This window comes from Pinus tabuliformis, chromosome 3_2, assembly GCF_031772625.1.
Source record: "Pinus tabuliformis cultivar Carrire ecotype Pingquan chromosome 3_2, CPIR1, whole genome shotgun sequence".
NCBI classification, from domain to species: Eukaryota; Viridiplantae; Streptophyta; class Pinopsida; order Pinales; family Pinaceae; genus Pinus; species Pinus tabuliformis.
The window spans coordinates 431497404-431523300 of record NC_142302.1 but is presented as its reverse complement, the minus strand read 5'-3'; the positions used below and the strand labels follow the sequence as shown (position 1 = coordinate 431523300).

Here is a 25897-nt window from a genome sequence, read left to right as displayed (position 1 = left end):
ACAGTAAAGGACCTGTTCGATTACAAACAGGAACGGACCACTCCTTCTTAGGGTCCGAATCTAAACTAAGTTGGACTCATCCGAAGGATGAGCTTATAATCAAGCATATGTTGTCCTCCTCAAGCTTGTAAAAAATAAAGAGGTACTTGCCAGAAATGGTGGGGGAAAAGAGAGAAGAATGAACCTATTTGTTATCCTTTGTTACAGAAGAACCTTATCACCGCTCTTGAACACGACACTTTTCATTCACCTGGGTTGGGAAATCCTTTGCCTTAAATTTGATCAAACCACTTTGAAAGTCTTCAACCGTTTCTGGGTATTAACTTTGGGTCAATCGTCGCCAAGCCATCTGTAGTGTCGTTATGTGTTCAAGAGGTCTCTGCAAATAAACCATTCATATGCAAAATACTTGCCATCCATTTTGACCATCCCTGAGTCAGTCCTTACAGCAACATTTCTTCAACTTGAACTATGATTTCGTGTTGTGGGCTTGCCTGCGACGGGTCACTTTCTATCGACATCAGCACATTATCTAGAAAGATGACTTAGAAATCGTCAGTACCTTGAAGTCTGCATGCATCAATGGCAGGTTTCTCGCCTTTGACGACAGTTTACATCATTGACTTTCGATCAAAGGACTCTGTGGCATGTTCGACATCAACCCATTCATTCACATCTCATGGATTGTACTGGGTACTTTGAGAACCATTGACATCACTGGTGGTCTCTCTCACACTTGTTAACAGTTTACATCATCGACTGGTAATCAAGTGGTTTCTACCATGCTCGACATCAACTCATTTATTCGCATGGATAGAATCGTACCAATTCGGGAAGTAGAAATGAAGACCCTGGATCTAGTTTCCACCATCCAGGCTGCAAGGAGTTTTGTATTCATTATATAGTAGACTAACCATAAACAGATGGCTGCGTCCATACTGTGTCTACATGAGTCTATGATTGTAATGTACTGCAAAATCATTCCTGTATCAGAGCAGTAGTTAGATTGTTAGTTAAAGTTTTCAATCTGAGTATGGGAATGCCTACCTCAGCGATGATATCATCTTATATATGTATTTTGTGTTGAATATTTGCAGGTTCTGACCAGGCTCTCTGCAAGATAATCCTTGAAATGATAAAGTACTTCACCCTTCCTAGATCATATAAAACCCTAATCTACTACAGGCGCACTTTAGGGGGCAATCTGTTACACTAAAAAATGTCACCATGAATATTTGCAGTTAGTATGGCTCCATCCACTGTCATATTATCCTCCTTGCCAAGTCTCATGCCTCTTCTCTTCATGTCAAACTCCAAGAAAGAGAGAAAAGTCATTTAAAGTCAATTATCTCTGGTACGCAATTTCTCTTAGCCTTACCTGCGTGTACGCAACCCAAGCTCACAATACCTGCGTACTTGTACGCTCTGTATGTAAAGGGGTGGGTGCGTACCCCTGTAAAGGTCAAAAGGCGCGAGTTTCGTCTTAAAAAAGTTACTTGTGGTCAAATCTAGAGCATTCTAGAAGATGGTTTGATGTGTATTGAGCGCCTCCAGATGGTTCATGCACCCAAAGAAAGAGGAACTTATCCCATGAAGAGGGGAGCTATCCCATTGAAAGAGGGGCTTATCCCATTCATGGTGGAACTAATTAACTTCCTCTAAAGCACTATAAATATAGGCATTGGGCCAAAGGGAGGGGAGGTTGAAAGCTGAACATTCCTAAGGGTAGATGCTGCTGGAATTAGGACTTTCTTGTAGAAGCTTGTGAGGAGAGATTCCCATCCTTTCTTGATTCACTTGGAAGTGGGTGAGCTGATCAGAGTAAAGGAGAACTCTTGTTGGACCCTGGGAGGGACCTACACAACACCAAGGCTCAGGTTGTAATGGTTTCTTTTGTTTCCTATTAATACAAATAAGTCCATTCTTCTCAACAATTTGTTATTTATGAGTTGTTTCATATACTCCTTTGGTCTATATGTTAAATATGTTTTATTTTATGACATATTCAGGTGCTATTTAATCGTTTGATTGTTAGTGAATGCAGGTTTCGAAGAGAAGGAGGAGCTCATCCGGATCAACGAGGCTAGACTACTACAACAGCGTTGGTTACAGGTAGGATCTAAACACTTGATTACTCATATTGTAAATGCATATTTAGAGAAGGATTGCTCTTAATTGTCTTGTTTGTCACTAGAAAGCCTTAAGCTTCTAGGGAGGTTGGCTTTGTCCGCAAAGTCGACTCTTTCCGCATGACAAGGGTTGTCTTGGTTTTTGAAACTGATATTTTTTAGGATGTAAATGAATATGAAAGAAGAAAAATCAAGTGGGTACATTTGGTCAGATACTTTGGAAGGGGGTGTAAAATTAGAATTTGTTTTCAAAGAAGCATGACATGTCTCTGAATAGGTTACATCCCCATTTCCACCCTCTGATAAAATTGGAATTAAGTTTGTTCAAATGGAAGGTGAAACAGTAGTACCAATGAAGGAAATGAAAATGAATTGGGTTCCATACATTCCATTTGAAGACAGGTAGCTATAAGAGTGTATCTCTACTGCCTTTTAGTGTTTATTTTCTTTTTGAAATTTCATGTACACATATTTTAGTGTTGAATATTATCACTTGAAACTACAACCTTAGTTCAATTGAGCACTTGAAAACTCAAATCTTTACTTTGCAGTGTACACAATGAAGGTGGGTGTAAGAAAATTATTGAAATCATACAATTTGTTTTCTCCAACCATTCAATATTGATTCATGCATTACTCTAACATCAAGACTAACTTGGTTTGACAGTGCGCCATCTTTCCCACATTTTTAGTAACTAATTAGCATGGGGGTGATGTATCAAAACACTTATGGTGTGCATATGTGTAAAGGTATATTGAATCTAGAGGGTGCATTCATCACTTAGCATTATAGATCGGTCAATGAATGGATCAATAATGGAAAACCAAATCAACATTGGTTGAGGAAAGAAGGGGAGAAATTCCTTTTCCCAGGTGGAGGTCCAATTTGCATTCTTTACATGTATGTTTTGTGTTATCTTGCATTCACATTCATTCTTTTGTTATGTACACTAAAATTTTAAGTAATATTGGATGAAGCTTCAAAGTTTGTTGATTCTCTTAGTTTTGCTTAAATTGGTTTACTTAAGGTATCTGCAGTTTCCACATGTGATGCCCATATCTTCTAATTTTTAAAATATTTTCTAGAAATATCTTCAGTGGCTATAAACATTTATCAGATTTAGATAAAGAAATTCTTTGAAATGATTGGTATCTTTAATATATTTATTATTTCAGAGGCATACAAAGCCTGTACACTCAATTTATTGAGATACAAGTGGAGAATATTTTGTAGCTGTAAGTGAGGATTATGTGAGGGTGTGTTTTTTCATGCTAGAAAAGGTGGTAAATGTGTACATGAAGTGAGCTATAGTGGAAATAAATTCCATTCATGTGGCTTTCATCCAAGATATCCAAAATTTTTGGTAATTGGATGCTATCAAGTAGTCACATTTGGTATTTGACTTAAAAAATATTACTTATTTAATATGGTTTTGTTTCCTTGTAAGAGTTGGTAACTTTTGGTAATTGGATGCTATTAGGTTAGTAACATTCAATATTTGACTTCAAAACTATTACTTATTTAATGTGAGATTTTTCCTTGTAAGAGTTGGTAATAATAGATGTTGTGATTGAGATATGTGATTTGTTAATATTTATTATGTTTGATTGCAGTCATTGGAGCTATGGAATATGGAAGAAAACAGGAGTATGACCCTTCTTGCACACGATATCGAAGTAGGAATTGAAGAAAGAGGAGACTAATAACACTGGAGCGACAAATACAAAAAGAGAGAAAGAAGAGAACCAGTCTAGTGATACCCTCAAAGCCAATATCCTGCATGAGACACACACATATAGACTGATGGTCAAGCCTTTAGAGTTGGTGAATTCATCTGCAATGCTTTGGAAAAACAATGATAATGTTTTGAAGTGATGAAACAATATTTCATTTGTAAATTCTAGTTCAACCAATATTAAGTTGGAAACTCATATTGTAATACTTGAAATTTCATATAATATAATTTGTGGTTGAAGTTATTTATAGTTGTACTTGATATTATTTAGTGTTGTAATTAACATATGCAATTTTGCGGTTTCATATTAGATGAACATGCACATTGTATAACATTTTTTTTTTTTAAATTTAGTCACAAACTAATACTAAATAATTTATGTTGATTAATAATGAACATATAAAATAAATCTAAAAATACTAAATTAGTAGTTTATATTGACTAATGATGAACACAAATAAAATGAATATACAATGACTAAATTAGTCGTTTATAATGATTATTAATGAAAGTAAATGAAATGAATATAAACTACTAAATCAGTCATTTATATGATGAATATGGAACTACTACAAAAAGATAAATGACTATTGTAAATAATAAATTTGTGATTATAAATGATGACTAAATTTTGCATATATACAACTATTAGTAACTAATTTACAGTATCTTATAACATGACCAAAATTTAGTCATATTTTTTTGTCATTAATTGGTTTCCAATGATGACTAAAATTTTCATATATATGACTATTAGTAGCTAATTTATAGTATCTTATAACACGACCAACATTTTGGTCATAATTCTTTGGTCATATTCTTTGGTCTTTTCAGGTGATCATGTAGTAGTATATTTTGTTGTGTATTTGGTCATTAATTGTGGCAATTAATGACCAAATCAATAACTAAATTAATGACTAAATATACTACTAAATGATAAAATTGAGCCAACCAATTAATGACTAAGTTAAATTTGATTAAAAATTAGTTGTGTTATAAGATACTGTAAATTAGCTACTATTGGTCACCGACTGAAAAATGATCATTTATATGCAAATTTTAGTCATATATTTAGTAATTAATTAGCCATTTTGTACTAGTGTTAGGCAATTATCTAGGCCACAAAAGAAAAGAATAAACCAAGCTAATGGTCTCAAGAAACGATTTTTCTATGCACAAATATATTTTTGGGCTTGTCCTTGCACAACATACAACAAAGATTCTTAAGAGAAAGGACTAAAGAATGCACGAGAGAGAAGCCACCAGGGATGTGAATGAGGCACAATGAGGTCACTAAGTTGCTTAGAGGATGAGCAACACTTGCAACATGGGGGTATGATGGGCCTCTAAATTAAACATAAATTAAGGCCCATTTGACTATCCTTCAACACATTAAACCTCTCTTTTTTCATTAGTTAATTCATTTTTAACTTTAATATATCCATTAGGAAGGTTTATGAATAACTCCATATTTGTGCATAATATTATTTATTTTTGTCGAATATTATGAGAATATTGGCCAGATTATGAAGATTTGGAGGACGTAATTTAGGGACTTTCTCCCTACTACAGGAGGATCAATATTAAATAATAAATCAACAAAATATTATGGAATTATGGCACAGATTTTGGAACTCCAATCATTGAGAAAATCTAGGAATGTGTTCCCTATCATTTAATGCAGATTCCTAGTATTGGGGACTAGATCCACTAATCAAGGGATTTTGGTGGGGAAAGCTTCCTCCTTTCATGGGGAATGATTCCTAATAATTTTGTATAAGTACCAAGTCAAATTTTCGTCTACGATAGATTTTTATTATTGCTCTTGTGGAGAGAACTCATATTTCTACAGCTCCATTGTATTTTCTTGCAGGGATTTAATTATATTGATGAAAACAATAAAGATTGGTGTCATGTTAAGCTTCTAAATCTTGCTCTCCTCCATAGGTCTCTGAATTTCCTTGGGCTTGGACATCCCAGGAGACTCAGAGCCATTTTGTATCATTTTATTTCCTTCTTTTCACTTCTTATTCACATGCATCTCTTGTTTTTATTTCTTTCTATTTCCGCATTTAGTATTAATGATTTCTTATTTATGGATTGGGTTAAATGGTTGATGTAAGTTATTTTGCAGGATCACAAGCATCTATTCATCCTTGGAAAATCTTTGGAAGGTCATAGTAATAATTTAGCTACTTGGATTAGTCTTCTTATTCCCAAATCTAGATTTCTAGAACTCCCTTTTAGCAAAGAACAATAAATTTATGCTATTTTTTAGAGCATTCTAATGAGTTACAATCGAGTTGGTTCCACTGGAATTAGATCAAAAAAACATTATATTTAATAAAAAAATTACTCCGTTGAATTTTCACTTGATAAGGTTAGGCATTTGATAGATTTACTGCCTCACTAGTTCTTTAATTTTTTATTTTAGACTAAGCAATTTTCCGTTATTTAATAAATCTTCCCCATGTATAGATGAACTTGTGCATAGATGCAGATAATAATGTGTGTTATTGTAGGAGATTCAACATTACAGGGATACCTCATATTCCCTCATCCACCCATGTCGTAAAATCTACTAAAATGTCAATCCAAATTCTTGTTTTATAAGCAAAAATTGAAATTTCCATTGAGCAAATCTACCCATCTTAAAGCCCTTGTTTGAGTTCTGGGTAGTGTCCACCACCTCCATGCCTTATTCTTCCATTATCCACCTTTCCCAATATCCATTCCACCTTCTAGATCACTTCCTAAGCTTTCGGCTTGCTTTTGTAATAAAATAGGGGATCCTGTAGGAACTAGTACTTCTTGTACACATTCTGTAGGAAAACCTGTAGCAGCCTGTTTTGAGCATGAATTGAGAAAAATCATCACTAGAAGCTAGGATTAGGCCCCTACCTTCCATCCAAGCCATATGAACCATTGTACTCCTTTTCCTCCACACCTGTCTCCCATGCAAAAGAACCAAGTAAGATTAGTATTTACATTTTTCAAGTAAAACGATGAAAAGGAAAAAAGTTATTTTGTATTTCTTCATGCACACAAGAGTTAGCACTCTCTAGATTAGATTCCATGCTTAGTTAGTTTAAATCATCACATGTGATAAATAGGGTTAAGTTAGGTTTCTTTTACATTTAGTTCATGATCTTTGTGCAATTAGAAAATGTTTCTTTCCTTGTACTTTATTTCTTGCAATAGGTTAGGGTTTCCATTTTAATTCAATTTCTACAATTAGTTTAGGGTTTGATTTCGTTACATGCATTACATTACATAATGACAAAAAAATAAGGACACATTGTATGCTGCACATATAGTGCTGATACCTCTTAAGTTTGTACGAACCTTGGGTTGATAATTAAAAGTCAATAGCCTTGGGAGTTGCAACATTCTTGCTGCAATAACGAGGCTCATCAAAACTTCCTATCCTTGGGGAAAAAATTAATTCAAGAAATAGATATCCGCATTAGTCCATATCATGAGGTCATTGCCTTGCATGTCAAATAACTCTCTTTGTGGTTGCCACATCCCTATAAGAAATCATAGGAGCTCCTCTTGTGAATAGGTAACTAGGCAATATAATTACTTGAGCATACCCCATGATGCTAGGTCTTCTCATGCCTATAAACCGTCCAACACTGCATCTTGAATATTCATATAATATAGCTCATGCTAGTGAATCATCATCTGCATAAAAAGAGGATTCAAGAAAAAAGCTCAACTCAACTAACTGTTAGATTTCCACGTCTGTCCCTTGAATAATCATGAGGTTCTACACAACTGCACCAATTATAGTTGGACGAGTGTCCACATAGTTTTGAATTAAACATTTGCATGATTATTGTAACTATCAAAGTATTATGTGTAGAAATTAATATGATTTTTCTACTACTGATGAATTCGATCTAAAAAAAAGAGATTGCAAATTTCCTCTATAATTTTGCGGAATGAAAATCACAATATAGAAACACATGAAATGACATGAAACCATCAAAACCACAAGAACATAATGATTTATAGGGGAACCCAACTAACAAAAAACCCTCCACTTATTTTCATTAATCAAATGAGATTCATAAACTATTAAAATGTCTTTCTTCAACTCTGAAGCAAACCTTCCACTCTAAACTTGTTCTCCCACTGAAATTCCTGCTTTAGCCAACACTTATCCAATTAAAGCCTCCAAATTCCTCCTATTTCCTTGTATAATTAAGGAGAAATTGAGCTCCTAAATAATAGGGGCATTACCATGTATGTACACTCAACTAGAATACAATTGATAATTACAATGTGCCTTTTCCTCCACTCTAGCTAGGAAATTCAAATTCCATGCATGTCTGGGCTATTGTTAGTTGATTGACTACTTTAGCTAAGAGATCAGTGAGTTAACAATATTTCTACTACTAAATTGAACTTGAAATGACTCAATTAATGACTGGAGCTCAGTTAACTAAGTTCAACTAAAAATAACTAAACCAGATTAACAAATTTTAGCAACCACTACATGCACAACTCTACTCCATCCCTATATCTCAAATTTACTGTCTTAACTAGTAGACAAGGCCATGTCACTCTAGCTAAATGTAATCAACTTATTCTACTAATGTGGAAAATCGAATTACTCAGTTTTACTAAGGCACAAGTCAAATTGATCATTTCGTGCTACAATTTCTAACACTCCCTCTTAGTATGAAATGGATTTTGTACCATGCCTATCTTGCACCTATGGAATTCTAATTTTCCTCTTGACAATGCCTTTGTTAAGATATTTTCATCCTGCTCGTCATTTGGAATTTACTGTACAATCATAATTTTTCTCTACTCACAATCCCGCAAGTAATGGTACCTGATATCAATGTTCTTGGTCCTGCCATAAAACACTGGATTCTCAAAGAGTTTCATACAACTCTAATTATCATAATAAATCATTATTGGATCCATATCCTAACTAAATAGACCCACAAGTATTTTCTTCATCCATATGGCCTCACATGCTACTTGACTTGCAGCCATGTATTCAGCCTCAGCTAAGATGAGTGCCACAAACCTCTATTTCCTACTATACCACGAAATAGTTGTAGACCCAACATTAAAGAGAGAATTTGAAGTACTATTCCTATTTGATGGACTCCCTACTCAATATACATCAGTGAATCCTTAGGGATTTAATCCCTTTTCCCTCCTATACCATAACCCATACTCTGTTGTGCCTCTGAGGTATATTAACAAATGCTTTGCTACCTTCTAGTACAACTTGATAAGCTTCACCATGGCTGGACTCAACTAATTAATTGCATAGATATGTTGGGCCTTGTGTTCACCAGATACATCATGTTTCCCACAAGTTGTCTCTATATGGTATCATCTACTGCCTCTCCTGAAAAGCCATGTTACTTCATATAGTTTGTAGCTATAGGTGTGTCCATAGGCTTATAGTTCTCCATGTGAAATATCTAAAGTATTTTAGAGGAATACTTCCACTAACTCAAAAATAGCTCACCTTCACCCTACCATACTTCCATCCCAAGGAAGTAATGCATCAAGCCCATGTCCTTCATCTAAAATTATCTTGCAACGTCCTCCTTGCAAGAGTGGATCAACTACTCATCCATGTAAGTATTAAATCACCAACATAAAATACCAGGATAATAAACTTACCATCTACCACAAAGTGATAGAGATTGGCATCTGCTACACTTTTGGTGAAGAAAAATCAACCAATATATGTGTCAATTTGAGTGTACCGTGCTTGAGGCTATTACTTAAGACCATACAAGGTTCTCCTGAGTCTACACACATGTGTCTTCCTATCATAAGTCTCAAATTCCTTTGGATGCTCTATGTAAATTTCTTCCTCAACAACACTAGTGAGGAAGGCAATTTTCACATCCATTTGATGGATCTTCCACCCCATATATGCAACTAATTCTAGATTGGTTATGGTCATGGTGGAATATCTTGCCAGTGGGGAAAATGTTTCCTCATAGTCAATTCCCTCTACCTATGAGAAGCCTTTGCCCACATATTTGGCCTTGTACTTCTCGATGCTCCCATCATCTACATGCTTCACTTTGTAAATCCATCTCTATCCAACCATTGACTTGTTCTATGGTCTCTTCATCACCTCCCATACATTTTTCTTCATGATGGAGTCATACTCATCCACCATGGCATCAAACGACACTAGTTAAGAAATCGCTTCCTCAAATGAAGAAGGCTCTGATTCAATGAGTTATGTCATGAAAGCCATATACCCAGTGTATTTGTTTAGTGACCTCATCTAGTTGTGCAAGGATTTTGGAGCTCCCACATGTCCCATGCATCCTGCACCAATCTATCATCTTCTCTAGTTCTCTTCCTCCCCTCTCTAAAATATTTTGGTTGAGTGGGTGCCTCCACTTGGTCTCCTGCTATCTCCTCCACATGTCGCTACTTCACAACAGCCTAAAGCTTTGCATGAGTCTCCTCATTTCGAGGAGGATCTCCTCCTATGGATCTAGAAGCTCCTCCTCTAGTGGGATACTTAGCTCTCACTCTCGAGAGCATCTCATAGAATTATCCTCATGAAATTTGACATCTCTCCTCACTACTGCCACCTTGAGTGAGGGAAAATACACCTAGTAATTATGTAGTGCCTCCGTGTATCCTACAAAGACTCCCATCTTAGCTTTAGGCTCCAATTTCTTCTCTCTATCCTTGGAGACATGAAAATACATAGTAGCTCCAAAAATTCAAAAATGAGATACATTTGGATTTTTCCTAGAGAAAGCTTCTTTAGGTGTGTTCATGCCAAGTATTCTATCAAGGCTCCTATTTTCCAAATAAACTGCAACATTGCATGCTTCTGCCTAAATATGTAATGGCAGTCCTTGATCATGTAACATGGATATGTTGATCCCACTATGCTTCTATTTTTCCTTTCAACCACCCCATTTTGTTGTGGTTTATGGGATGCTATCAATTATCTTCTAATACCCTCTTTTGCGCAAAAGTCCTTGAAGGGGTTAAAAACAAATTCTCCTCCATTATCACTTCTTAGGGCTTTCAATTTCTGATCAATATCATTTTCAACCAAAGATTTGAATTCAACAAATTTGGAAAGAACTTCATCCTTTTTCCTTATGAAGAAAATCCAACATTTATTATAAAAAAAGTTAACAAAAATCACATAATACTTGTGTTTTTTTGTAGAGGCTATAGAAAATGGTGCACATACATCATAGTGGACTCGCTCTAAGATAGCTCCCGCTTTGCTATCTCAACCTCGGAAGATGAATTTGACATACTTCTTTAATGTGCATCCCTTGCAGACATCAAGTTGGTCAAGGATGCATTTTGGGAGACTGGTGGTAATCTGTTGCATGATTTTAAGGCCCCATGGTGTAAGTGTCCCAAGCACCTATGCCAGAATTCTCCAACATATTGAATTTGCACATTTTCTACCTTGCTACTCAATAAAACACAAGATTTCGCCTCGTTGTTTGTAGATAATTTTCACTCTAACTCCAATTTGTTTCGCTTTCCTGGTAGCTACATGTCTCAGAAAGGCTTTCCCTTTACTGAAAACAACATCATAACCTCTATCCTCCAATACAACTACAGAGATGAAATTATTCTTTAGCCCAGGTACATACATAACATCTTTCATATGAAGATGGGAGCTTGACTCCCTATGAAAGGTTACAGTTCCAATTCCTTTAGTACTATACCTCCCATCATCCCCAAGTTATATGTGTGCTTGGAGATCCTTCTTCTCTAGGCTACTGAAGATTTATTTGCATCTTGTCAAATGGAATGAGGCACCTGAATCTAGGTAGCACACACTCTCCATTATAGTGCTAGCCATGCATGCAATTACTATGAAGTCTAATTCAAATTGTGAGGCAAGTTCTTCACCTCCTTCTCCTCCTAAAGGCTTCTTGTTAGACTTATTGTGAGAACACTTTGTTGCATAGTGCCCATATTCATGGAAACGAAAACATTTTATCTTTCTTAAGTATCTCTTCTTGCCATTAGTTTGGTTGGACTCTAGCTTTCTTTGGGCCTTCTTGCCCTTATATTTCTTTCCATTCCAAACCAAGGTGAAATTATATTCCTCCTAAACTTTGGATGTTACTCCATATCTAGTGTTTCTTCAAATTTCTTCTTGCACCAAATTAGACGAAATTCTCTCCCAATTTAGTAATTTTTCCCTTCCATTTACGGAGTCTTAGTAGATGTGCTAGGATTTTAGAAGGCTAAGGGGAGCTAGGCTCACTAGATCGAAAGATGGTATATTTTATCCAAATCCTCCAAGCTCATATCGACAATGAGTGAATCTAGAGAGGTAATGTGGAATGTTTTCATTTTTCTACAATCAGATGTTTCTAAGCTTGTCCCTCAATGGCAATTTCTTGGCATCACTGTTATTTTCGAATAGCTCAGTGAGGGTCTTCCACATAGAAAATGGAGTTTCTTTGCCATGTAAATTCGAGACAATGTGGTTTCTCACACCCTCCAAGATGATACTCCTATCTTTTGTGGTATTGTTCTTCCACTAGGCTAACTATTGTGCATCTGATACTACTAATTTTGGAATGTCATTTTTGGTGTACTATGACACTCCATTATCATTAAGTACAACTTCCATGCTATCCTTCCAAGCTATGAAATTCGAGGTTCCCTGCAGGGAATTATCCAATCTCAATCAGTTGAAAGACATTTTTCTCCATGGAATAAAACCCGGTTCACTAAATCTACAAATAGATTTTTTTTGAAGGAGAAGCTCTATTGATTGGTTTATATTGTGGTTTCAGGCTTTGATACCATGTACAAATTAATAGAAATTTTATAATATTGATGAATTTAAACTGAAAACAATTTATTAAAAATTTCCTCTACAATTTTGTGGAATGGAGGTCATAATTTAGAAACACATGTAATGACATGCAACCATTGTTGGGTAGGGGTCCCCTAGGTCCAAGTTTTGTCTAAGTCATGTAAAGTCTCCACATTTTTAGGAGTGGAGTGTGATTTTCATATAGTTCTAGGAGTCAAAGGGGGTTTAGGGCAGGTCAAAGCCCCTTATTTTGTAAAGGGATGGGATAAATTCAGTGATTTTGAGCTCCGCCCATGGTTTGTGGACCATGGTATTGTAAGGGTAAAATATATATAAAGGGATGTCTTCTTTTTTTTCCCTAAGAAAAAAATCGTAATTTCCATTAATTTTGAAAATTACATTTTGTAGATGCCGAAGCATTGCAAAGACAAGGCTGTGAAGCCTGACAAAAAATGGTTGACACAAGTGTCAAATACAAAGAAGAAAAAAACTGATGAATAATAAACCATGCCTGGAGCACTGAGATGCCTGGTGGGGGGAAGATCAAGTTTTCCTCCCCTTTTTCTTCTCTACCTTGCGCCACTCGCCTTGAGCCGGATGCATGGGAACGAGTTGAAATGGGTTTTCCTCACCAGGTCGAGGGTTTTCCTTGTCTGAGTCCGAGGTGTCCGATTTATGCTGCCTTTTGGTTCCACTGAGTTCCATTGTGTCGGAAGCCTTTTCCGGTTGCGATTCCATGGGCACTTGTGGAGTTTGTTCCTGCGGTTCTGCTTGGCTGTTCTCATTTGGGATGGGAAATTCCTCCTCACCTTCTTCCTCTTCCTCAGGGTCTGGTGGGGGGAATGTCCACCCTTTTTTTTTCCGGATTTCCTCCTTCTTTGGCTGTCTTTTTTGAATTCTGGGCAGGCATTTTGTAGGTGCCCTGTCTGCCGGCATATTCTGCATCGGAATGCTGTGTTTTCATAATCTATTGTTTGCATCCAGCAGCGATCTTTATGCTTCAGTACTATGCGGTCTGGTAATCCTTTGCTGAGATCAACTTCCACACAGATTCGTGCGAAAGTGTAGATTCCATCTTCCACTCGCTGGGTATCCATTTTAATATATCTGCCAAAGGAGTTTCCAATGCATGCGATTGTCTTTTGGTCCCAAAAATGTGCAGGGAGGTTATGTAGTCGTACCCACACTGGCACTGTTAACTCTTGAATTTGCCTCAGGCTGAGAAAGGCAAAACTCGAGGCCACATCAAACCAAGCTTAGCCTCGTAGCTAGCCCTACGAGGACAGGAGAGGGCTCTCTCCGGGTCTATCTCGGTAAAAAGTTTTCAAAAGGGACTGAGATGACCAATAAGGAATACTAATTTTAGGCTAGTAAAGAGATAGGAAAGTTTGTTTTAGATTTTTGAGTTTTTTGTTGGAGAAATGGGAAAACCAATTTTGGGTGCGGGGATTGAGGTCAGTTTTTTGCAGAGATCGAATTGGGGCGAGGTAGGCAATAGTCTTGATGCCTTTGATCAGGTGTATGGATGGATCAGAATGACAAGGAGTTGAAGAGGGCAAAAGAGAATATGGATCCTGTTCAAACTGATGAAAACATGGAAAATCAAACAAATTTAAAGGCAGAGCATAACAATCTATGGATTCTACCTTAACACTTCATTTGTTCAATTGTAGAAGATGAAAGAAGGAAAATGATACACATTAACAACTTACAATTACAGTAGAAACACACCATAAACACACAAAGCCACAAGGATCCCAACAGGTGCTGCAAAATCTCTGATCTTCCCTTAGCCAAAATATGAAAAATATGTACAATAGTGTCCAAACTTTTCCCAAGAGTCCAACCTGTGCTATTGAATGAAAATTTACATATATAGATCAAGCTAACCTCATTCCCTAACCTCTAGGGGTCGAGCTCCTCCTTCTAGGAGCTGTTTCAACCAATTCTAAACAAGGAACTGAAAACTAGGTAGTCAAACAAATAACTCCTATATGCTAGGAAACTGATTCATTCATTAAATTTTTGGTATTTTGTGAATGAATTACCTAGAATAGGTAATATAGTGCCAAAATTACATCATATACATCAAATTACATCAAGGAAAACCAAAAATTACATCAAGAGGTGAAACTGGTCAAAACTCGCTGAAATTCTGAGCTGGAAGGTGAAAAATTGGTCAAAATCCTCAATGCGCAGCGCCCTGATCTCTACGCGCAGTGCACTTTTCAGGCTGATTTTGAGGAACTTCCCGACATCCAAATTGAGTTTAGGTTGGCTTGTTGGAAATCCCTGGATGTCTACTTTCCAACCCAAGTGGAATTTTCCCATTTGGTGTCCATTTTCCCCTCCAAAAGTTCATTTTCCCAAGACTGCTTCCTGTGTGTCCAACAAGGGGCAGTGAGGTCATTTTTTGCATGTTTTTTGACCCTTTGGGGACCCAAACCTTGATGAAATGCCTTGGCAATAGCTGAGCAGGTATATTTCATCATGAAAAATCCAAAAATGCAAACCATTTGTGATTTGGACCTCCCAATCTTATGGGTAGCGCGCTGCGCGTTGAGCCAAAAAACCTGTTTTTAGAGCCAAAAAATTCAAAATTGACAAAATTTTCTCCAAATTCCTTGAAATTTGGGCTGGGGGTCCCCAATCAAGTACCATGCTCAGCCAAAGAGGCTTCGGCCAAAATCCAAAGACGATCAAGCCTCTTTCACCGTTTTAGTGCTTTGCTCAACCTCCTTTGCAAAATCTTCATTTTTGCTTTGCCAACATGCATGCGAGCCCAATAATGATTTTTCATGTGACGAAGCATGTCTTTGTCTCTATTGGCCTTTGCCAACAACTTCTCTAAGTGGATGTTGACCCTCTCAAGCCAAGTCTCCCAGTCAGCTTCTATCTCCTGCTCAATGGGTGTCATCTCATGTATATGTCTTCGGGCAGCTTGTCGGTCTTCACGGATTTGTCGCAGCTCCATAAGTGTGTGTTGAAATCAAAACTTCAATGCATACTCAAAACCCAAATATGTTTACCAAAGCATCATGAAAACCAAGCCATAATGGTAATGCTCCGTTTCAATGAATTGGCATAAAACAGTCACTGTTTGACAAATGGACAAAAATATAATGTGTACCCTTTGCAACGTTGACTAGAGTTTACAAATGAGTATGGGACTGTTGTTCATCAATAGAGGATGGAAAATCTTCACAAAACCACCCGCATGTCCTTTAAAAAACCCTTAAGGAGTGATTTTGACATGAACATAGGGTTTCGGTTTTCAAGAGCCAATACAACAAATTTCCCATCTTGAAACACACTTCAAACATTATAACATTGACTGAGCAGCAAGGAAATACCTACTTGCAAGTTTTGGAGTGGATTTGGTATGATCTGGTTGCATGGACAGAGTTTTCTTGTTGTTGTAACCCAATGCGCAACGCACAAACCCAACGCGTAGCGCACCCCTCTATGCGCAGCGCCTATGTAAATTTACAGTGGCCCAAACTGCCCAATGCGCAGCGCACACTTTCTATGCGCAGCGCACTTTTGCAGGAGGCTTTTGGAGGCCTTCCCGGCGTCCAAATTGGGCGTAGGATAGCTTGTTGGAAAGGTAATTGAGTCTAATTTCCAACCCAATTGGAATGTTTCAATTTAGAGTTCATTTGCCTTGTCAAAAATCAAATCTCCCAGGACTGGTCAAAATGTGCCAAATGAGGCTGCCTCAAGGCAGAGTGTTGTTGCAGTAAACTTTTGAATGCCTTCCTCAACTCCAAATTGAGCTCATGATAGCTCATTGGAAATATATTTTCACCTAGTTATCCTTTGACTCATCAAGAAAGATATTTGACCAACCAAGCTAGGAGAAAAATTGATTTTTCCAAGGTCACTTCAGAGGTGCATCAATTCTCCCGAGGCGATTGTAGTTTTGACATTTATCCAAAACCATTATACCTGTGTAAAAAGTGAAGGAGTGTTTTCTTCCTTGGCCTGTTTTGGACAAAAACCTCTCTCAGTTTTCCAAAATTCATCTTTGATTGCTGAGAAACATCATTTGAGTAAAACCTATCCCGATGTGTGAAACAAGGGATTTTGTCGAAATGAATCGAAATGAAGGGGATAAGGGGCTTCTAAATTCTTGGGGAAATTTTTGGAAGTATGGAGGGATGTTAGGAAGTAGGGGAAAGTGGAATCTCAGAAATCGAGTGAGGGGAAGGGGTCCAAAAGGGAAAAACACAGGCCCAACCTAGAAAATTGCCAAGTTGTGGCAAGAAACTAGGGTTTGTGGAAAAATGAGAATTTGGGGGATCTCAGTGATGGGAAGTGTTTAATAAGGTACATTAAGGATAGGGGAAGGTGTATGAACATCAGGATGCAAGTTTTGCTAATGATTTGACCATTCAAGAGAAATTGCCTTCAAAACCCTGGGAGAGGGAAATGAACCTTGCCTAGGCGCAACTGAAGCATGAACAAGGTGTAAAATGACCCAATGGAACCTGACATGATGATGACAACCCTCTGAATGATTATAGACTCAGCTGAATAGTGACATAGACTAACATTTGGGCAACTTTGAAAGGAGTGAAATCAAACCCTAGACCTAATGCCTAGTGACAAAATTTTGCTTGAAGACTCACCGCAACGACAAAATTTGACCTTGACACTCTGAGACCACTTTGTAAGAGCATATTTGATCACTGGAGGAAGGCTGGAAAGACTGACACTAACAGGCACCCTGGAGACAATGAAGGTGTTTGCGTCAAACTCTGGGGTCCAAGGTGTAATGAAGAGTCCTGAAGATCCCCAAAACCACGGTCCCTCCTGTATAACTGCGGCCCTGACCTCTTCTGAAGGAAGTTTGACTATAAAAAAGCCTTTGGAGCAGAGCATGACGTCACAATTAAGAGACCATTTTGTGAAAATCCAATGAAAAAGGTCCATGGGTTTTGGCCAGAAACCGTTGAAACGACAGATGAGGGCTTGTCTTTCGTAAATGTTACGTACCTCCTCTGCTTCTGCTGTATCTATTGTTAGTTCAGGTGTATAGTTCAGTTGCTCCATGATATATGGGCTGGGTTCTGTTCCGACCTGCTGTGGGGTTGTAGAGGAAGATTTTCCCCCTTGTAGAATATGCTTGTAAGATGTTCCTTCACTTTTGTGCTGCTGGTGTGGATCTGGGCTGTGTTTTGCTTTAGATCCACTGCCCCCTTCTGATTGTTTTCGTGGGCCACTGGCTGCTGCACCTCCCCGTAGCCGCATGTTTACAATAATATTAGATCCTGGCTTGATGTTGTAGAATCCAATTGCTCTATGATCTTGTAACGATCTGCCTTCGGAGAGCAGATGTTGATATCCTTCCGGGAGGCCGATGTGATTGGCAATGTTTTTCTTCAGATTTGAGACACTATCTGAAGCTTGAACCCAGATTAGGGTTGATTTCCCAGAGGGGGGTTTTATACTGATTTGAAAGCGTGGATCTGGTGAGGTTGCCGCCACAGAGACTATGGGAGCTATTCTCCTCTGTTTTGTGTTCTGGTTATCCTCGTGCCATATAGCCCCTTCTGAGATCTGGGGGATCAGATCGGTGAAGAGTGCCTGTACAGGTCCCATCATCACTACCGAGGCAGGGTTCTTGAAAGCACAGTGTAACGGGCAGACCAGAGTTCCAGGGCACTTGGGATTTGGCGATTCCTTTGCTTGTTGACCGGATCGGGTAGATCCAGTCCAGATCTGGAAATTTTGTATCTGTTCACAGCAGGCAGGTGCAGATCCACTTCATGCAGTCGGCCTCTGTTGTTTTCAGCGCTGGATCCGATGGGAAAACCCATCTTATCCAAGCCTTTTGCATTTTCATCTCCAGGAATGACAGCTGTATCCCTTGGAGGGGCTGAAAGGCCAGCCTGTGCCAGGCCGGGAAAGAAATACCCTGCAGAACAATTGCTAGAGACGATTGCATGTTCCTCTAATGATCTATGGACTATATATGTACCTGAGGCCTCGAAGGATTCCAGAAGCTGAGCTTTCTCAGAATTTGTAGAAGCCGTGGGCTCCCTGGCGGGAAAGAAGGTGGGATGGCCGAGATCGAGGCTAGTCTTGGCTGCATGTCGTCCTATGTAGCCTGTTGCGTCGATTATATGCACTCCGCTGCTTCCCATCTCGGTTCTTGCAGAGAGAAATCGCTCCAGCGATCGAGTCCCGGCAGCTCTCCCGTTCTCCTAAACACCTTGTCTATAAAGGGATGTCTTAGTGAGCCAAAGGTATCAAATAATTCATGATGTTATGATATGATTTTAATTCTGTAATTGTGATATCTTTCTATATTCATACGAATGGAAAGGCTCCTACAGCTGTGTGCATGGAGACCATGGCATGTTTGCATCTTTGTGCACAGGCCCCTACAACTACATGTGTAGGGTTAGAAAGATTATATTTGTGAATATTTGAGATAATAGAGAAGAAATTGGAAAAGATATTTGTATTTATATATGTTCGCGTAGTTTCTGTATTTCTACATAACTAGGGTTTTCTTTTGTATATTTCTTCTGTAATTTCATTGCGAAGGTTTGAATATTGTTTTGTATGATGAATAATGCATGTTAGACTGGTTAGGCACAACTTGCAAGTCTGTTAAGTAGGAAAACACTCTACGACTAACAGTAAGCTTAATGGTTCGTGATGGTCATATTATGCCCTAAACTAAAAGAAACAATACATCCACACTATGTAGCCCCTATGGATGCATAGATTTGGTTGTAGAATCCACCAATATTGCCTTAGGTGAGATTGTGGTTTGCGCTATGTGGATTGTTGCCGAAAGGGCCAGTAATATAGGGTTTTTTTAGTTAACGCAACTAACTCTGAACCTGGATGTTGGGATAGGGTCCCTTAGGATAAATTTTGTAACTAATTTTGTTAGTTATGAAAAGTTTCTGCATTTTGAGGAGTGGAGCATGAAGGTCATAGGAGTCAAAGGGACTTTAGTCCCTTAGTTTGTTAGAAGATAGGATGTTTTGTGACCCATGCATGGTTCGCAAACCATGGTATTGTAATGGAAGAAACTATATAAATAAGTCATAGTGAGTCATAGTAAGTTAAGAATTGAAGATCTTTCCTGTACTTAGGTGAAGGGGAAAGCTCATGTAGCTGTGTGCATAGAGACCTTGGTAAGTCTACAAGCTGAGTGCGCGAGCCCCTACAACTGTGTGCACAATGAAAAGAAGTTTGTAACAGAAGGATTATATCTAATAAAGAGTATTTTGGAGTAATAATTATGTATCGGTGCATTTGTATTTAATTATGAATTTTTTGTGTATTTGCTTTGATTTCTGCATTTACCTAAAGAAATACTTAATTGGTGCACGAAAGTGGTAGATCTACATGTTTAATTAATATTATGAATGTTTAAAGTGTTCCATGAAGGGTTAGATTCTATTTCTATAAGTTATTGTGATTTCTGTATTTTAAGGGTTAGGGTTCACGAAGGTTGGGACAAGGCCCTAGAAGTAACATAAACCCATCACACAGACCTTTGGATGCATAAACCTGGTTCTATCATCCCCCAATACTACTTCGGGTGAGACTGCAACCTCTACTATGTGGGTTGTTGCCAAAAGGGCCAACAATTTAGGGTTTTGTTGGTTGACACAACTAACTCTAAATTTGGGTCAGGGCCTCTAGCCAATGCAATCAAGATGCCCATATTCAAGGGTCTGAGGATAGAACAACTTGAACAGTTTTGGTTTGTATCAGATTTTTTGTGAAAGTCACAGTCGGTTACAGATGATGATCTGAAGAAAGCACATTTGGTGACAACACTACAAGATAGATCACTAAGCCAGTATATTAAATATTGTTCAATTCATCCAAATGTAACACTAGAAAATATGAAGAAGGTTCTCAGTAATGAATTCAAAAAGCCTAGGTCGCAATCCCAGTCTGTAACGGAGGTCAAAGAGATGCAGCAGAAGGTAAATGAGTTCACATGGGACTTTGATCAGAGGTTGAAATGTTTGCTACAACATGCTAATATGCATATCACAGATGATGAACATAGGGATTGGTACATTTCTTCGTTGTTGCCTCATCTAAGGTTGCTGCTATCACAACAGAAAATTAGCACACAAGCTAAAACATTAGAAATTTCTATGAGATTGGAAGCTTCACCTATTCAGGATATGAATATGGGGTGTAATAGATTCAATCACAGTTAGCTAGCTTACATATGGAGTTGCAGAGCCTCATAAAGGGAATGGAAGTCCAAACTAATGTTTGCGTAGAAGTTTGGTGCTTAAAATGAAAATGCCATGGTCATGATAAGGACCATTACCCAGTCTATCAGAATTATCTTATTGGGGGAGGCCATGTCCCCCTGAAGCTATAAAATACCACTAGGCTGAGCACGCGAGTAGCGCCATAGTGTGCTATTTGTCAGGTTACAAGACAACATTCGACATATAATTGTCATCTACTACATAAGTTTGTACAGACACCCCAACAATTTTTTTGCAATTTCTACAAATCTATAGGTCATGGTGAGCACCATTGTCGAAGTTATGAGTTAATGATGGATAGAACCCCTACGTATAGAATGCAGGCATAAACTCATCCTCAATAAGATCAAGGCAGAACTGTGGCATGTAAAGGATTCCAAGGTTGAGGAAGAGGGCGAGGAGGAGGAGCTAGAAGGGGTCATGGTCAGATCATTTGTTATAATTATGGGGAAGTAGGTCATTTTGCACGTAATTTTCAGAATCCTACACACCCTTCTTATCAATATTTTTGATGGTTTGACCATGCTATAGAAGATTTCCTAGCACTTATCGTGAAGATGCAAGAAAATAACACTTAGACTCAGCAACCCATTCAGAACATCCAGATGATGACGTCGGAGCCTCGCAAGGATGGGCCAAGTGTAAATATTGTTACACGAAGTGGTATAGCTACTGAAGAAGATAAAAGGAAGCAACGAGAGGAGAATGTGTGGGTTTGCAAGGCTGCTGTTAAGGAAACTGGATTTGATGTAAGTAAGGTGAAGGAAATGTTTATGGAAGCAAAGAGGAGCTTCGCGGATGAAGCAAATTATACATCAAGGACTCAAAATATGTGAAAGTATGGAGAAACCAATATTGTGCAGGAGATAGATCCATCATTATTAGCATCATTTTTAAAAACCTGTATGAAACTCCTAAAGGATAAGAAGGCAGTAGAAGGACTATAAGAATTGATAGATAATTTCACTAGTAAGAATAAACCTCTACCAAAATAGTGCGCACTACATAAGGTGGGAAAAAGTAAGAAGAGAACTGGTCGTGAAATGAAGTTGATTGTGTAGATTGGAGAATATGAAATGGACCAGGTAAATCTTGATTTGGGTCTGATGCAAATTTTCCACCAAAGAAAATTTGGGAGATAATGGGAAGACCAGTGCTACAGTGGTCCCTGATCCAGCTAAGGATGGCCAATTAATAGAAGATTATTCCTATGGGGAACCTCCATGGAGTAACTGTAGATATTGAAGGGGCACTCACCATAGCCAACTATGAAGTGATCAAAGTAGTGGATGACAACAACCCATATCCAACACTGCTCAGAATTGATTGGGCATTTGATATGAACACAATAATCAATTTGAAGAAGCGCAATATGAAATTTGAAAATAAATAACTAAGGGTGATTGTGCCATTGGATCCAGACAAAGGTGCATGATATACTAAACCACTCCATGATTATGAGGAAGACAATGACATTGAACAGATCTATACGCTGATTGCGTGGGATGAAGATTGGATTAACCCCATGGCAAATGGATGAATCACATGGGAGAAAGACAACTCATGTAATTCAGATTTATATGAGGAGATTGAACATTGGCAGAACCGATTGCATGAAGTATCATCGCTGCGTTGCAATAGGCTTACCAAATCGCCACGATGTATATCCACTAAGGTACGCAATTTACTATATTATGATGGTTTAGAGGATATCAATTTATTTCTAGATAAATTTGAAAGGGACGTACCAGAGGAACATCGGTTCCAAATGCTAGACATTTCATTGTGAGCTATGCTTGCCCATTTGTCGGGAACGCATAAGAATAGTTTCACATATTGGAAGGAGTATTGAAGAATGATGAAGTTTCGGTTTGGGTATGCTAATACCCTCATTACGGAGAAATACACAGGGAAGGATGATCCGCGTGAACACTTAGATCATTGCAAAAAGGCATGGGGAGAATAACTATAGTCGAAGTGGGTTCATATCTTCTGCCACACTTTAGATATAATCTCAATGAATTGGTATCTACAAATGGAGCTGCGACATAGAACCGTAGAGTGGGATGTTTTGAAGGAAAGTTTTCTACTAAGTTATAGCTATGAACATGGATTTGAATGTATTGATGAGGCATTATAGGAGATCACAACTGCTATATTCAAAATTCCTGAAGAACTAGTTGAATGGGTACAACCCGATTGGGGTACGCAGCTGCGCCATGTGCTCGAATGCTACAATGTGACCACGGAGGATGATGAGGAAGATCCCAGGAACATCCATATTCCTGAGTTTGAAGGAAACCACAAAGTGGAGGGACCCCAAACAGAAATCCCTAATATATCAGAGCCCTTGTAGACCAATTAGGTGAATATTGGATCAAAATCGCAGCCGAAGTTCACGAACATAGGTGATTATTGGGATGAGGTTATAGTAGATAAGGTTGCAGAGCTATTGTGAGAGTATCAGGAATTGTTTCCCACCAATTTCTCTGATCTAAAAGGGATAGTAGAGGATCTAGGAGTCATGAATATCACTTTGAAGCCATATGCAAAGCCAGTAAAACAACACCCATACTAATTACATCCTAAGTATAAAGAAAAAGTGTGCAAGGAATTGGATAAAATGCTTGAAGCCGGGACCATTGAACCTGTCAAGGAATTCGACTAGGTTAGTCCCATGGTGGTTCAAGAAAATAAAATGCAGGGTGAAATTCAGATATGCATAGACTTAAGGAAGTTGAATGAGGTGTGTGTCCATGATCCATTCCCTATGCCATTCGTGGATGAGATACTGGAGAATGTTGGAGGACAAGAGGAATATTCATTCACAGATGGATTCTTAGTGTACCATCAGATCAAGATTGATCAGAGGATCAGAGTAAGACCACCTTTGCAACTGAATGGGGTTGTTTTCAACATACAGTGATGCCATTCGGGCTTAAGAATGCCCCTACAATTTTCTCTAGGGTGGTAATTGCAACTTTCAAGGAATTTATCCATAAATTTTTGGGGGTTTACTTCAATGACTGGATAGCATTTGGGTTAGTAAAAAGACATGTTTCTAGTCTACACCTCGTGTTGGATACTTGTCAAAAGCATTAGATAGCCCTTAGTTTGAATAAATGCATATTTTGCGTACCCTACGGGATATTCTTGGGTCATGTTGTTTTCAAGAAGGGATTCATGGTAGACCCTGCCAAAATTGTAGTAATCATCAATTCAGAAGCTCTGAAAATTGTTAAAAAACTGCGTGCAACATTGGGCCATACGGGTATTATAGGAAGTTCATCAAAGTGTATGTGCAAATAATTGTGCCCATGGAAAAATTATTGAAGAAGGATGCAATGTTTTTCTAGGACGAGGATTTCCAGAAGACTTTGGATATTTTGAAGGAGAAAATGGTCACCACGTCCATTTTAGTATTCCCCACCTAGAAGAAAGAGTTCCACGTCCATGTCGATGCTTCCTACATTGCACTAGGATTTGTGCTGACCCAACCAGGTGAAGAAGATATTGACCATCCAATAGCATTTTCTAGTAGAAATTTGTCAAGGGCCGAAAACAACTATTCGACCACAGAGCATGAAGGTTTGGAAATGTTGTATGCACTGCATAAATTTAGGAACTATCTGTTGGGTGTGCACTTTAAAATATATACAGATCATTATGCTTTGAAATACTTGGTCAAAAAGCCTGTGTTGGGAAGGAATATTTGCAGACGGTTGTTATTGTTCTAGGAATATGATTTTGAAGTAATTGTGAAGCCTGGGCACCTGAATATTGGGCCGAATCACCTATCACGAATTGAGAATGGGATGAGCCTACAAGTCTGGAGTAAGGGTTGCCTGATGTGTAGGTCTTCACTGTTCACATCATAAATGATCATTTCACAGATATAATTCAATTTTTTTCTACAAGCATCGCTCCTGAGGGGTATTCAACAAAACAAAAGAATGAATTAGTGGTCTGAGTTGTAGATATCTGTGTTATCGTTGGACATCTATATAAAATGGGATCTGATGAAATAATGCGTAGGTATGTTCCAAAGCATGAGAGACAAATCATCCTTGTAGAAGCGCATGGACGAGTAGTGGGAGGATGTTACGCAGGAAGAACAATTGTGTAGAAGATCCTATGCATAGGACTTTGGTGGCCGACTACGCATAAGGACTCCAAGATATATTGCAGGGCATGTGATATCTGTTAGTGGAAGGGGAGACCGTTTCGAAGAGATGAATTGTCACTAAATCCGCAAGTGACGTTGAAAGCATTTGATAAGTGGGCAATAGACTTTGTGGGACCAATACAACCACTGGGGAAGAAGACAGGGGCTAGATATATCATTATCACGATTGAATACTTAACCAAGTGGGTAGAGACATGGGCTATAAAATATTATAGCGCTGCTACCATCGCGAAATTTATTTTTGAGTATATCTTGTCTCAATTCAACTGTCATAATATTTTGATGAGTGATAGGGGCATGCTCTTTTTGAATGAAACCATAGTTACATTTCTTGAGGAATTCCAGACATATCATCAATAGAGTACACCTTATCACCCTCAAGCAAATGGCACACTGGAAGCCTTCAACAAAAGTCTAGAAATCTCTTTGTCAAATATTTTCAATGAAAAGAGAAATGACTGGGATGTGCGCATACCAGTGGTCCTTTGGGCATACAAGACTACCTGCAAAAATTTGATAGGACAAACACCATTCAAACTAGTATATGGGTAGGAGGCTGTAATGCCCATGGAGTACATAGTGCCAAGTTTATGGATTGCAGTAGATACGAACATGACTGATAGCGATACCATGGAAGAATGGCTTGCGTAACTCGTTGAATTGGAGGAAGATTGTTTCTTGGCTGGATTTCATCATCAGGTGCAGAAGGACCATGAAAAGGCATGGCATGATCGCCATATCAAAAAACGCACCTTCCAGATCAA

The 25897-nt window shown here is 38.2% G+C and overlaps 1 protein-coding gene and 1 pseudogene across 1 annotated transcript; one reads left to right on the top strand and one right to left on the bottom strand.

Annotated features, from left to right (window-relative positions):
* The window catches only part of LOC149181170 (RNA polymerase II C-terminal domain phosphatase-like 3), an 85104-nt pseudogene extending 71920 nt beyond the window's left edge, over positions 1-13184 (top strand).
* Positions 13185-18292: 5108 nt separating this feature from the next.
* LOC149181169 (phenylcoumaran benzylic ether reductase PT1-like) lies at positions 18293-18832 on the bottom strand. Its single transcript, XM_089414103.1, has one exon. The coding sequence runs from the start codon at positions 18830-18832 to the stop codon at positions 18293-18295; it is 540 nt and encodes a 179-aa protein (XP_089270229.1).
* Positions 18833-25897: the final 7065 nt, after the last annotated feature.

Coding starts and splice junctions, on each gene's coding strand:
- LOC149181169 (XM_089414103.1), bottom strand. CDS start 18,832: ATGGGAAGCAGCGGAGTGCATATAATCGACGCAACAGGCTACATAGGA.